A 15549-nucleotide genomic window follows, 5' to 3' on the forward strand; every position below is an offset into this window, starting at 1 on the left:
CACGCGGTGGTGGCCTTGCTGGTAATATAAGCAGATGCGCATGTGAGTAAACACACTCGGAGCACTTACAAGCGGAAACCGTGTGGAAACAGAATAGGGAGAATGGACATATTATGGCTTCAAAACTAACAATAAATGTGGAGCTATAACCTAGAAGGAGTCTCTCTGCAATTGGTGCCTAAAACATAGCAAACTTGCGGATACTGTCGCGCCGCAGTGTTTTAGCTACTTCTAAATCACAAATCCTTGCCTACATGATGACAAACAATTTTTCTTATAATTATCATTCCTGCAGGACGACAAATTGCTAAATATGTTTCATTACACATCGTAAGATAAAATAGCTGAAACTAGCGCTCCTAAATGTAAGCAAATGGTTGAATCTATTCAAATATCTACTGTGAATTTTTACATGGCAATATTCGCTGACATCACTAGATGTAAATCGTCACAACTGGGAGCAAATTCCAAACGGCATTTCTTGGGACTGCGTGGCCCGGTTGATAAAGCGGCCGTACCAGCAACTTGAGGATTACAGGTTCAATCCCTGCTTCCGCCATCTTAGTCACTGCTGTTGTGTCCTTGGGCAGGATACTTTACCCACCTGCTCGGGGTTTACTACGTAAAGCACTCTGAGTCACTATTGAAAAAGCGCTATATAAAAAAATATTTGTACTGTCCATCGGTAACGAACAAGCGGTAGAAATGGATGGAATGTTCAAATTTTCAGGACTTGTGCAGATTCCAAGTATGGTTTTACCGGCAACACTGGCCCCCCGGGCTGTCTGCGGGTATGACTCGGATATATTAAAGTACACCCACATAGCAGGTGTGCTGCCTCTCCTCCACACAATTGCATGCGTCTTGCCAACAACAACACAACAACCTGTTTTGGCAGTGCTGTTTTGATGATCAAAGTTGCCAAATGTTTGGTACATCACTAATTGATAAATAATAGGCTATATATTCATACAGGGTTTTTTTTGCAGTGATTCCACGCCACAATCAATTATATGTAGGGCAAACCCTGATATTGTGAAATGATGCCACATGTAAACGCACAGAAGCCCAATTTATAACAACTTTCAACAGTGGCCAGCATGAGACAGGAAACGTAGAAGTGGCCGAGTAATTTTTACTCCCATTAGCTTGCTTGAGGACATGAAAAACACCAAATATTTACCAAATGTTTTAACAAACTCCAAAAAAGAACAATGCAGTCAGATTATAGTGCACTTTACAAACATTGCTCACCTTAACATGACGCCGCCCATTCGGATTGCTCGTTTCCAGTCTTTCAGTGTAGCCTTTCCAGAAATATGTACAAACTGCTTCGGACTGATCAGCTGATCTTCATACTGAGGATAAGAGTATTGGTAAGTAAAGGTATCCATGATTACCTTGCTTAATGAGACCAGTGGTATTTTATGATCTTGCCTTAATACACTACCACAATGGATTTGAAATATGGATAGAAAGAATAGTCCGTCAATGAGTGCATGATATCTAAAACCCATTTATTTCAAACATTCTGAGTTTGCTTCCTGGAAATACTTTGCAGCCACCCCTTAGTTTTACTTGTTTGTAGGTCTTTCTGACTTCACTTTCGTCTTCTGTGAGTGAAATGTAAGCCTGCTCTGTTAACTACTGCCGTGATCATAATAGAATGTTATATTTGGCTTCAAAACATTTGGATTTGCTTCTTAGAGTAACTCACAATAAGATAAAGGAAGTGAATACGAAAGAAATGCTTTGATTGGTGTGACAAAAAAAAGTTTCATAAAATCAACAGAAGTCAGAAATTTTGCATAAAGGAAGGTCGACATATTAAAACGTACAAACAATCAGGGCTGGACTTAAAAGGACTGTTTGCAAGGAGTACTGTAAGGAAATGGGAAATGGCGCATTTTTTGCTGATTTGGTGGTGGCGTATCTTGTCGTACCTTGCGTCAGTCAGAGCTGTGTCAGCCTGTCTTAGATATCCCTTTGTGTTATCAGAAACATTTTTAATGTATCCAAACTCTTACAGTCTCGCTGTATAGTTTTCGGGTTGTGCAACTGCTTTGAGCTAACGTTTTAGCTAGTTAGCCTACGGCTTGTGGCACCCTGTCTGTAGGATTTTATCGACCACGTGGAAAAAGATGCCTTGATTACAGCGAAGGAGATGGCACCACTCTCACACAAGCAAATGACGCATTGCTCAACAATGCTAATTTGTGCTAACTAGTGAGTAACTTGCAATAACTTTTGCAGGTATTATTAATAAGAAAAATGTTTTATGTATGTGACAGTTGACGACTCGACGTGTGCTGTCGCCAATCATGTGTAACGTTCTACACATGTGCTCTGTGCTAAGTAAATCAAGTGAATCCTGTGTGAGATTCTGCACATACGCTCTGTGATAAGTGGATTAAGTGAATCAAGTGGGGGTGAGCCATAAAGTGCAATAACTACGTACCTGCAGTACTTCTCTCAAGTGTTACCATATCTGAGTTATTGTGTACAAATATGGGTAAACAACTAAAAATGTGCACTACATTCAATAACGGTGTTACAAAAAAGATCAATTATAATAATACATAATGTTGGATATAGAGAACATACAAACCCTTTATCTATTGAATCAAAAATATTGAAACTCATCGACTTGGTGCATTTACAAACAGCGAAATGTACAAAGCAAACTATAACCTGGTACCCAAGAATGTACAACAATTCTTCTCAACAAAAGAGAAGAACTATAACTCGAGAGAAAAATCTAATTTAAAACATTTGTAAGCATGTACAACACTAAAAACCTTTATCCGTATGTGGAATTAAATTATGGAATGGATTAAGTGAGGAAATCAAACAAAGTAATAACATTATTCAGTTTGAGAGACTGTTCAAACTACAAGTGTTCACAAAATACAAAGAACAATTATGATAAACATCTTGAACCTTTAAAAAAAAAAAAAAGGAAATAATGATTATTTATGTATTTATTTTTGTTGACTTACTTAAAGCATATGTACTTATTCACTGTTTTGTTACAAACAGAGAACAAAGAAATACGATAAAACTGCTATGATATAAAAAGCAGTTGGATTAAATGAGCGCTGCTTTTTCCAACTCCTTTTTGGACTTGCAGTAATGAGACAACTGGAAATAAGTGATGCATTATATTTTATCGTATGCATGTTTGAAGTAAACTGAAACAACTGAACCATGTGCAAGCTTTTGCACATGCGTTTTGTGATGAGTGAATCAAGTGAATCGATTCTCCTTGGTGAATTACTCACAGGTACCCGCCGAGTTAGTAAAAAAAAAAAACACGTTTACCATCACTAGTGCTAATGCTAGCAGAGACTGTCAGGTGATCTCAGAGTGTTCAAAAACCCCCACAAGTATTCGTCAACACAAGAGAAAAATATTTTTTGTTTTTTTTATTGTAGCATTATGGTTGTTATCGTGTTGGCTCGAAACAATGAGACTTTGTGTGAATGCGCACAGACGGTTAAGTTTGCTGTTGTTATGTTTGAATAATGGAGATTGATGAGCCATTACCCCCTTGTTATTTTGATTCGATATACAGTGCATCTGGAAAGTTTTCACAGCGCTTCACTTTTTTCACATTTTGTTATGTTTCGGCCTTATTCCAAAATGGAATACATCCATTTTTATCCTTAAAATTCTATTAACAATACCCCATAATGATAATGTGACACATATATTTTTAGAGATTTTTTTGGCAAATGTATTAAAATATAAAAAAAACTAAGAAGTCACAAATACATAAGTATTCACAGCCTTTGTCATGAACCTCAAAGGTGAGAACAGGTGCATCCTATTTCAACTGATCATCCTTCCGACAGCTTAATTGGAATTAATTTACCACAACTGAACCTGTGGTAACTGCAGTTAATTGAACATAAACATTTGGAAAGTCACACACCTGTCTATTAGAGTGTCAAAAAAATGATTTTCAGATTAATAATGATTCTTATTTGATTTTTTTTTTTTTAAATCTAATGTCTTTATTTTTTTTATTTAATCTGTCCCATCCAGCCACTTGGACAAATCATATTGTTGGTGTAGATGCCCATAGTTGCTGTACAGATGTACAAATTAAGTGTTGGATACTTCTATTGTTGGGGAAGCATTTTATTAAACAAAACCAGTTTTATTTTAACTAATAAAGAAATTAATCAGAGCTGTTTATCCACATTATAGAGGAATGTAGTTAATCATAGAACTGGCATTCAATGTTATTCAATGTCGAGAGCCTGCTGACGTACTGCGTAACAGTGGGGTACACCAGCTGCACTGAAGCAGACAGGAAGGCAATTCAGAGGGTCATAAACTCTGCACAAATAAATCGTTGGCTGCCCCCTCCCCTTTCTGGAGGATTTACACAACTCCCTCTGCCTCAACACAGCAAAAAACATTACCAAGGAGAGCACACACCCTTGCTTCCACCTGTTCAACCTGCTACCATCGGGCAGGCGCTACACGTGCATCAGAGCCAGGACAAACAGGCTCAGAGACAGCTTCTTTCCCAGAGCTGTCACCATCTTGAACTCATAATTCACCCCTATTAACCCCCGTGCAATATCCTACCCTAATACCCTACTGTGCAATATTACCCTTTTAGTGCAATACATCCGAAACTGATTGTTACTTTATTACTCTCGTTCTGTTTTGTATATTGTACAGTATTTTGTATATTGTTTTTTTATATTGTACAGGACTGTAAATGCTTATTGTTTTATTGTATAGTAGTCTGTTTATTTCAATTCCTATTTTCTATCTTTACTACTCATTGTGTGATTTATTTTTATTCCATATTTGTTTCCACTACCGCACCTTAAATTGGAGTCCTTAATCTCGTTATATGCATATATAATGACAATAAAGTCCATTCTATTCTCTAGACCTCTAAGACATTGTCTCGAGGCACAAATCTGGGGAGTGGTACATACATTTTTCTGCTGCCTTGAAAGTCCCAAGGAGCACAAAGGCCTCCATCATCCATAAATGGAAGAAGTTTGGAACCACTGGGACCGTCTAAACTGAGCAATCGGGGCAGACGGGACCTAGTCAGGGAGGTGACCAAGAACCCGATGGTCACTCTGTCAGAGCTGCAGCATTCCTCTGTGGAGAGAGAATAGCCTTCCAGAAAAACAACTTTATCTATAGCAATCCACCAATCAGGCCTGTTTGGTATAGCCATTCCTGGAGTTTTCCAAAATACACCTGAAAGACTCTCAGACCACGAGAAACAAAATTATTTTGTTTGATGAGACAAAGATTGAACTCTTTGGCATGAATGTCAGGTGTCGTGTTTGGAGGAAATAAGGCACCGGTCATCACCAGGCCAATACCATCCCTCCGGTGAAGCATGGTGGTGGCAGCATCATGCTGTGGGGATGTTTTTCAGAGGCAGGAACTGGAAGACTAGTCAGTAGGGCTGCGAATCTCTGGGTGTCCCATAGGGATGCACCGATTAATCGGTAACCGAATAAATTCGGCCGAATATGGCAAAAAAGCCACATTCGGCCTTAGGTGGAATGAGTTAAAAACAAGGCCGAATAGTGGCGTGTGACGCAATTTTTTGACACGGTGACGCAATCAACCAACGTGCAGTGACGCGGTGGCGTTGGGATATGTTGTGTACCTATATAAGTGTATGAGGTTACAAGCACACACTCTTTAGTGGGGCGCCTGTTTACATTATTAGCCTGTTGTGTAGGCTACCTGTATAAGTGTATAAGGTTACAAGCACACACTTATTGAGATTTAGTGGGGCCTCTGTTTACATTATTAGCCTGTTGTATAGGCTACCTGTATAAGTGTAAGAGGTTACAAGCACACACTTAATCGAGATTTACTTGCGCCTTCTGTTTACATTACTAGCATAGCTACTGTGGCTAAGCAGACTTTTGCCAAAAGGACAATAATTCATTTGTTGTGGGTTTATCCACTTTAATGCACTTTTTTTTTTTTTTGGAATGCATCTTTTGTTTGAAGGCCTAATATAAATGAAAAACTTTGTGCTTTTTTTGAAAAGCAAATGCTACTGGAATATTAAAAAAATGTCAATATTCAATAAAAAAATTACTTTATTTGAAAAACATGTCTAAATATTTATTCTAGGCTATTTATGCAATATTAAAAAAATTGTGAAAAACTGCATTCATTATTCGGTATTCGGCCAAGCGTTTAAATTTTATTCGGCTTCGGCTACAAATTTTCATTTCGGTGCATCCCTAGTGTCCCACGATTCGATTCTATATCGATTCTTGGGGTCGCGATTCGATAATATATCGATTTTTTTTTCAATTTAACGCGATTCTCGATTCAAAAACGATATTTTTTGGATCCGAAATGATTCTGTATTCATTCAATACATAGGATTTCAGCAGGATCTACCCCAGTCTACTGACATGCTAGCAGAGTAGTAGATTTAAAAAAAAAAGCTTTTATAATTGTAAAGGACAATGTTTTATCAACTGATTGCAATAATGTATTTTTTTTTTAACTATTAAACGAACCAAAAATATGACTCTTTTTATCTTTGTGAAAACATTGGACACAGTGTGTTGTCAAGCTTATGAGATGCGATGCAAGTGTAAGCCACTGCGAAACTATTGTTCTTTTTTTTTTTTTTTATAAATGTCTAATGATAATGTAAATGAGGGATTTTTAATCACTGGTATGCTGAATTTATAACTATTATTGAAACTGTTGTTGATAATATGCATTTTTGTTTCACTACTTTTGGTTTGTTCTGTGTCATGTTTGTGTCTTCTCTCAATTGCTCTGTTTATTGCAGTTCTGAGTGTTGCTGGGTCAGGTTTGGTTTTCGATTTGGATTGCATTGTTATGGTATTGCTGTGTAGTGGTTTGTTGGATTGATTAAAAAATAAAAAAATAAATAAAAATCGATTTTTAAAAAAATGACAATTGATTCTGAATCGCACAACGTATTTGATTCGATTCGTATTCGAATCGATTTTTGCCCACACCTCTACTAGTCAGGATGGAGGGAAAGATTAATGCAGCAATGTACAAAGACATCCTGGATGAAAACCTGCTCCAGATTGGTCTTGAACTCAGACTGGGGCGACAGTTCATCTTTCAGCAGGAGAACAACCCTAAGCACACAGCCATTATATCAAAGGAATGGCTTCAGGACAACTCTGTAAATGTTCTTCATTGGTCCAGCCAGAGCCGAGACTTGAATTTGATTAAGCATCTCTGGAGAGATCTGATAATGGCTGGGCACTGAAGCTTCCTATCCAATCTGATGGAAGCTTGAGAGGTGCTGCAAAGAGGTATTGGCTCCACTGCCCAAAAGATAGGAGTACCAAGCTTGTGGCATCATATTCAAAGATATGAGGCTATAATTTTTCCCAAAGGTGCATCAAAAAAGTATTGGCTGTAAATAATCATGTAAATGATTTTTTTTAATTTTTAATAAATACATTTAAAAAAAATTGCCATTATGGGGTATTGTGTAAAATTTTGAGAATACATTTCGGAATTGACCTGCAGTGTAAACAAGGTCAGACTTGTAGTTTTGATGACCAATTATGGAAATGTGCCGTTGCCAAGTCCGCAACGGGATGTGACATCATGTGCAACAAAGTACCGAAATATGGTACCGTTCGATTTAATCAGTACCCGGTGGTTCCGGTTGGTACCCATTCCTACACTGAGCCAGTGCTGCTAAGTTGCTGACTAGTAGGAAAACTCAGATACTCTTCAGCTTAAATACTCCCCACTGCCTCGTCTGGTCTCTACCTTGTATTTGTACAGTGTACCCGAGACTAGGTGTAGTGCACTAAACTAGTAAAATTTGCTTCCGCACTAATGTGTTAGGACAGACAATAGCGGAAGCCTCATACCAGGTTTCTGCCCTGTATATCATCGGGAAACGTGAAAATTGTACTCTTTCCTTAAGAACATTTTAAGAAATGATTCTAATCATAAATAAAATACAGTTATATAACCCTGTTTAATGGACAAATATGAATATGTATGTTATTATTATTTGTAAAAAATTGTATTATGGCTATGTCTTTTTTTTTATTTTCCTGAAGGATTTTAATTCTCCTGAAGGAACTCTCTTGAAGGAATCAATAAAGTAATATCTATCTATCTGTCTCAGCTGTGTCATTTGACCACACGTCCATGGCGTGATGTGATGCAAAGCCCACTTCCTGTCCCTCACTTAATTTTCACATTAAAAGGGTCAGACACACAGTTTTTATGGAGTAATGCACTTATTTGTTAAAAAAAAACTTATTTATGGTGAAAGTCATGGTTACCAAAGAGAAGTCAAGAGCTTAAAAACACTTTACAGTCATTAAAGTCTCTGGTTTAGGAGCACCACGCCTGCTGGTGAAATACATAAATGGAATAGACAAGTGAGTAAGACCCAAGCATTGTCCCGCCATTGGTCAGTAGATACGGCAAACCAGTCAATGAGCTGAAACTATTAATACCGCTTTCAGTTTTTTATGTTCCATTTTAAAAATGATCAAAGTTGTTGTTTACATACATCCATCCATCCATTTTCTACCGCTTATTCCCTTTCGGGGTCGCTGGCGCCTATCTCAGCTACAATCGGGCGGAAGGCGGGGTACACCCTGGACAAGTCGCCACCTCATTGCAGGGCCAACACAGATAGACAGACAACATTCACACTCACATTCACACACTAGGGCCAATTTAGTGTTGCCAATCAACCTATCCCCAGGTGCATGTCTTTGGAAGTGGGAGGAAGCCGGAGTACCCGGAGGGAACCCACGCATTCACGGGGAGAACATGCAAACTCCACACAGAAAGATCCCGAGCCTGGATTTGAACCCAGGACTGCAGGACCTTCGTATTGTGAGGCAGACGCACTAACCCCTCTGCCACCGTGAAGCCCCTGTTTACATACAGTGGGGAAAAAAAGTATTTAGTCAGCCACTGATTGTGCAAGTTCTCCCACTTAAAATGATGACAGAGATCTGTAATTTTCATCATAGGTACACTTAAACTGTGAGAGACAGAATGTGGGAAAAAAAATCCAGGAATTCACATTATAGGAATTTTAAAGAATGTATTTGTAAATTATGGTGGAAAATAAGTATTTGGTCAACCATTCAAAGCTCTCACTGATGGAAGAAGGTTTTGGCTCAAAATCTCACGATACATGGCCCCATTCATTCTTTCCTTAACGCGGATCAATCGTCCTGTCCCCTTAGCAGAAAAAAAGCCCCAAAGCATGATGTTTCCACCCCCATGCTTCACAGTAGGTTTGGTGTTCTTGGGATGCTTCTCGGTATTCTTCTTCCTCCAAACACGACGAGTTGAGTTTATACCAAAATGGATACATGGATGATACAGCAGAGGATTGGGAGAATGTCATGTGGTCCGATGAAACCAAAATAGAACTTTTTGGTATAAACTCAACTCGTTGTGTTTGGAGGAAGAAGAATACTGAGTTGTGAAGCATGGGGGTGGAAACATCATGCTTTGGGGCTGTTTTTCTGCTAAGTGGACTGGACGATTGATCCGTGTTAAGGAAAGAATGAATGGGGCCATGTATCGTGAGATTTTGAGCCAAAACCTTCTTCCATCAGTGAGAGCTTTGAATGGTTGACCAAATACTTATTTTCCACCATAATTTACAAATAAATTATTTAAAAATCCTGGATATTTTTTTTCACATTCTGTCTCTCACAGTTGAAGTGTACCTATGATGAAAATTATAGACTTCTGTCATTATTTTAAGTGGGAGAACTTGCACAATGGGTGGCTGACTAAATACTTTTTTGCCCTACTGTACAAGCTTTTTATGTTTTGTATTTTAAAAACCGAGGAATGTACTGAACCATGATTTTAGTGTACTGTAACACTTCTACGATACAGCATTGCATTACAGTTCCACATCTACACGACATTACTAACCTTTACACATTTTACATTGATTCCTGGGCATACAAACTTCTTCACCAGCAACATGGCTTTACTGTCACCGCATGTTATAGGGCAGCCATCTTCAACATCTACTTCCTCAGCATCTTCTGCAAGGATGAAAACAATCCATGTGAGTGACCATGTTGATGCGGACAAGTTCATAAAAGATATTTGTCCCTTTAGAATTGTGACCCTTTCTTACCTGGATGTGTTTCATCAGTCGTGACAGATGCATTTATTTCAGCAGGCTCATCTCTGAAACAAAACATTAAAATTTTTGTTTTTTTGATGTCAAGTTTTTTAGCGATAGTCAAATATTGTCAAAACCTATAGTAAATACATTTGCCTTGAACCTTCGTCCTAAAACGCATTTGAAAACATTACTAAACTCAAATAATGTGACCGTTTCCACGCAAGATAGCAAAAGTTTCCACGTTTTGTTGTATCAAAAAGATACAGGTAAAAGTATATTATTGGCATTTTATGTGAAATATGAAAACAAAGCTGTGCATAATTGTGAAGTGTAATGAAAATAATGTGTGTCCAAATATCTGATACAGCAAAATGAAATCCAGTGCAACCAGTTTTCTTCAGAAATTCACATTGCTTGGACATGACAGTATGTAATTTTTTTTTCAAAAATAAAAACCTGATTTTCTCTTAGAAAACGCGATTTTTGGTTTCAATGTTTTGGTAAAAACTTCAAAAGACATCAGAGGGAATAGTTTAGTGCATAAATGGCTAAATCCGGCTGGAATTAAGGTTTTAGAATGGTCTTTCCAAAAAACTAACTTAAAACTCATTGATAACATATGGACAATGCTGAAGAAACAAGTCCATGTCAGAAAACCACCAAATTTAGCTGAACTGCACAAATTTTGTCAAGAGGAGTGGTCAAAAAAAAAGCTTCAACCAGAAGCTTGCCAGAAGCTTATGGATGGTTACCAAAAGCAGCTTATTGCAGTAAAACTTGCCAAGAGACATGTAACCAAGTATTAACAGAGCTGTATGTATACTTTTAGCCATGCATATTTGGTCACATTTTCATTAGACCCACAAAAAATTCATAAAAGAACCAAACCTCATGAATGTTTTTTGTGACCAACAGGTACGTGCTCCAATCACTCTGTCATAAAAAAAATAGTCGTAGAAATTATTGTAAACTCAATACAGCCATAGCATTATGTTATTTACAAATTTACTGTATGCAAACTTTTTTACCAAAACTGTATAAAATTATGTAATTTTGTTTTGCTGCCCTCAGCCAGGTCATTGAAAAAGATATTTCAATCTCAATAGGTTTTTTACCTGTTCAAATAAAGGGTATTGATTGATTGTTTTTTTTGCTGGTCTGCAGGAACGTTGTCAAAACTTTTGAAAACAAACATCACTAATTCTATGACATCATCGTTGAATAAAAGGTACTCACCCAGCAGTAAGGGACTGGAGCTGAAGGATGACTTGGGTTTTATTCAGATCATCAGGCTCACCATCCGTCTTCACCATCACCACCTGCTCCGTGGACATGCTCACATCCTCAGTGGTTGCCATCCCACTGTTGCGCTGCTATGAGCATTTACAGTCTATGTTCATGTTGCTGAAAAAGGATTCAAAAAAAGATACCATTTTATCTTGCAAGCCTTAAGAAAACATTGTACTGCTAATGTAAAAAGTAAATTTTCGTGTAAAATAGTGTTTTTCAGCCACTGTGCCGCGCTAGTGTGCTGTAAAATACAGTCTGATGTGCCGTGGGAGATTATGTAATTTCAGCTAATTCGGTTGAAAATATTTTTTGCGTTATGATCCACAAATGTGCCGTTGTTGAGTGTCTGTGCTGTATAGAGCTTGGCAGAGTAGGTGGCAGCAGGTAGCTAATTGCTTTGTAGATGTTTGTCCTGATCCCAATATGCAGACAACAGCGGGAGGCAGTGTGCAAGTAAAAAGGTATCTAACGCTTAAACCAAAAATTAACTTTAAAAATAAACAAAAGGCGAGTGCCGCTAAGAAAAGGCATTGAAGCTCGGGGATGGCTATGAAAAACAAAACTAAAACTGAACTGGCTGCAAAGTAAACAAAAACAGAATGCTGGACAACAGCAAAGACTTACAGCGTGTGTAGCAGATGGCATCCACAAAGTACATCCGTACATGACATGACAATTATCAATGTCCACACAAAAAAGGATAGCATCCGCACAACTTAAACAGTCTTGATTACTAAAACAAAGCGGGTGCGGGGAATAGCGCTCAAGGAAGACATGAAAGTGCTACAGGAAAATGCCAAAAAAACAGGAAATGCCACCAAAATAGGAGTGCAAGACAAGAACTAAAACACTACACACAGGAAATCACCAAAAAACTCAAAATAAGTCCCGGCGTGATGTGACAGGTGGTGATGTTGTAAGCACAATACCAATGGGATGTTGTAAGCACAATACCAATGGCGCGCAATTTGCAAAATGCGCAACCGCAATTTGCAAATTTAATGTCAAATCAAATGTTTATTGGATTCGTCATTATACAGTGTACATCCACGACAGAACTACTGACTAAACTATTACCACAACTTGGTTTACTATTTACAAAATATAATCATGTAGGGTTACCTGGAACTTGAAATAGGCCACCGGGCCTGAATCCACACTTGGTAGTAGTTTAGTCAGTAGTTTAGTCGTGGATGTACACTGTATAGCAGGGGTCACCAACCTTTTTGAAACCAAGAGCTACTTCTTGGGTACTGATTAATGCGAAGGGCTACCAGTTTGATACACACGTAAATAAAATTTCCAGAAATAGCCAATTTGCTCAATTTACCTTTAATAAATAAATCTAAATATATGTAAAAAAAAAATGGGTATTTTTGTCTGTCATTCCGTCGTACATTTTTTTCCCTTTCACGGAAGGTTTTTTGTAGAGAATAAATGATGAAAACAACATTTAATTGAACGGTTTAAAAGAGGAGAAAACAGGAAAAAAAAAGAAAATTAAATTTTGAATCATAGTTTATCTTCAATTTCGACTCTTTAAAATTCAAAATTCAACCGGAAAAAGAAGAGAAAAACTAGCCATTTCGAATCTTTTTGAAAAACTTTAATAAATAATTTAAATAAATGATAAATGGGTTGCACTTGTATAGCACTTTTCTACCTTCAAGGTACTCAAAGCGCTTTGACACTACTTCCACATTTACCCATTCACACACACATTCACACACTGATGGAGGGAGCTGCCATGCAAGGCACCCATCAGGAGCAAGGGTGAAGTGTCTTGCTCAGGACACAACGGACGTGACGAGGTTGGTACTAGGTGGGGATTGAACCAGGGACCCTCGGGTTGCGCACGTCCACTTTCCCACTGCGCCACGCCGTCCCTACATCATTAGTAATTTTTCCTGATTAAGATTCATTTTAGAATTTTGATGACATGTTTTAAATAGGTTAAAATACAATCTGCATTTTGTTAGAATATATAACAAATTGGACCAGGCTATATTTCTAAAAAAGATAAAATCTTCTAGATTTTCCATCCATCCATTTTCTACCGCTTATTCCATTTCGGGGTCGCGGGGGGCGCTGGCGCCTATCTCAGCTACAATCGGGGATTTTCCAGAACAAAAATTCTTAAATAAATTCAAAAGACTTTGAAATAAGATTTACATTTTATTCTAAAGATTTTCTAGATTTGCCAGAATATTTTTTTTGAATTTTAATCATAATAAGTTTGAAGAAATATTTCACAAATATTCTTCGTCGAAAAAACAGAAGCTAAAATGAAGAATTAAATTAAATGTATTTTTTATTCTTTACAATAAAAGAAAATAATTTACTTGAACATTGATTTAAATTGTCAGGAGAGAAGAGTGTTTAAAAATCCTAAAATCATTTTTAAGGTTGTATTTTTTCCTCTGAAATTGTCTTTCTGAAAGTTATAATAAGAAAAGTAAAAAAATAAATTAATTTATTTAAACAAGTGAAGACCATGTCTTTTAAATATTTTATTGGATTTTCAAATTCTATTTGAGTTTTGTCTCTCTTAGAATTAAAAATGTCGAGCAAAGTGAGACCAGCTTGTAAGTAAATAAATAAAATTTAACAAATAGAGGCAGCTCACTGGTAAGTGCTGCTTTTTGAGCTATTTTTAGAACAGGCCAGCGGGCGACTCATCTGGTCCTTACGGGCGACCTGGTGCCCGCGGGCACCGCGTTGGTGACCCCTGGTGTATAGTGATGAATCCAATAAACATTTGATTTTACATTAAATTTGCAAGTTGCGCGCTATTGGTATTGTGAAATGCTTACAACAGTGACAGTACACCCACTTTGAGACAAGAGATGGTGATGCATGCTTGATTATGATTCGACTTCATGTCCAAAAACTTCGAGAACGACTTTTCACTGTCAATATTGGCTGTTGAGTTAAATTTTTTTAGGTACTCTGCTGGTAGTGTGCCTCACATTATTTTTTTTAATGAAAAAAATGTGCTTTGGTTTAAAAAAGGTTGCAAAACACTGGTGTAAAAAACACAAATATTTTGCTCGTGAAAAAAATGTAAAAACTAGAGTAGAAAAACAATATGGAGGAGTCAACTTCATTAAGAGATGCATATCATTTTGTAACCGTTGTATTGATATTTAGTGCACGTCACGTTTGTTTTGGAGTTTTTACTTTTGCGAAAACTATTTCCATGAACTTTAGTGACACAAGAAACCGCGTTCGATGCCAGAATAAGACGCAGTGTTCACTGGGAGTGTTTAAATGTGGAAGCCATTACGACAAACACAATGCCTCTGTTATATTTGCACGAGTGGACGACCTGAACGCGAGTGAACTCTGGCTAAACTAAAGCAGGCGTTACCGTGTGGCCGTTACGTGCTCCTTATCTATGAGACGTACGTCCTTCCGTAACGCAGCATTTTAACTCTCCGCTGGAATGACGTCTCTCGTGCGGCGCCACGCACGGCGGACAAGCAGGCGACGCAAGCCCTCCATTTTGTAAAAAAAAAAAAAAAAAAAAAAAAAGAGAAAATACTCACAACTCTCGCTGCACACTTTAACGTGTTGTTCACGCCGTACACCCGTTTGGGTAACTAACCACTACACATGTTTTTTTACATCTAACATATATTTGCTCACCGAATGAGTTGAATTGCGTCTCAAGGTTTCTAAGATGGTGCGCATGCGCGGTCGACAAAAGTGAGTATACTTCCGGCATAACAGACCGCCTTGTCACGCACAACTTTTTAAATCCGCTGCAGTAAATACAATAAACCGTAAAAAAAGACAAATTCATGAATGTATTTGAGTATTTAGTGCTACTTTAACCTTGCATCCAAGGTTTGGGGAGGGTGCCAAATTAAAGGTAACAGTCTGATCGCTAAGATGAGATCAGCGTTTATCTTTAGAAATACCTATGTTTTATTGTTTTTTTAATCGTTACATTGTTACCTAATTCATATTTATACACTGTTATATTGTTTACAGCAGTGGTTTGAACCTGTTTTCAGTGATGTACCCTGTGAACATTTTTTTAATTCAAGTACCCCCTAATCAGAGCAAAGCAATTTTGGTTGAAAAAAAGACATAAAGAAGTAAAATACAGC

At 37.6% G+C, this 15549-nt stretch overlaps 1 protein-coding gene across 4 annotated transcripts in view; it reads right to left on the reverse strand.

The window, feature by feature from the left end:
- Positions 1 to 15168, reverse strand: part of gmeb1 (glucocorticoid modulatory element binding protein 1) — a 35128-nt gene extending 19960 nt beyond the window's left edge. For 2 of the 4 annotated variants that reach the window (XM_061908374.1, XM_061908371.1), the window contains exons 1-5: positions 14983 to 15130; positions 11381 to 11548; positions 10154 to 10206; positions 9943 to 10058; positions 1255 to 1358 (exon numbers count right to left, since the gene is read on the reverse strand). In XM_061908374.1, coding sequence (XP_061764358.1) covers positions 1255 to 1358; positions 9943 to 10058; positions 10154 to 10206; positions 11381 to 11502 — 395 coding nt within the window. In that variant the 5' untranslated portion in view covers positions 11503 to 11548; positions 14983 to 15130. Of the gene's footprint in view, positions 1 to 1254; positions 1359 to 9942; positions 10059 to 10153; positions 10207 to 11380; positions 11549 to 14804; positions 14953 to 14982 lie in introns of those variants that run through there. The other 2 variants (XM_061908373.1, XM_061908372.1) reach the window with 2 other exon arrangements.
- Positions 15169 to 15549: the final 381 nt, after the last annotated feature.

The sequence above is a fragment of the Nerophis ophidion genome, linkage group LG08 (assembly GCF_033978795.1).
Source record: "Nerophis ophidion isolate RoL-2023_Sa linkage group LG08, RoL_Noph_v1.0, whole genome shotgun sequence".
Lineage (NCBI taxonomy): Eukaryota > Metazoa > Chordata > Actinopteri > Syngnathiformes > Syngnathidae > Nerophis > Nerophis ophidion.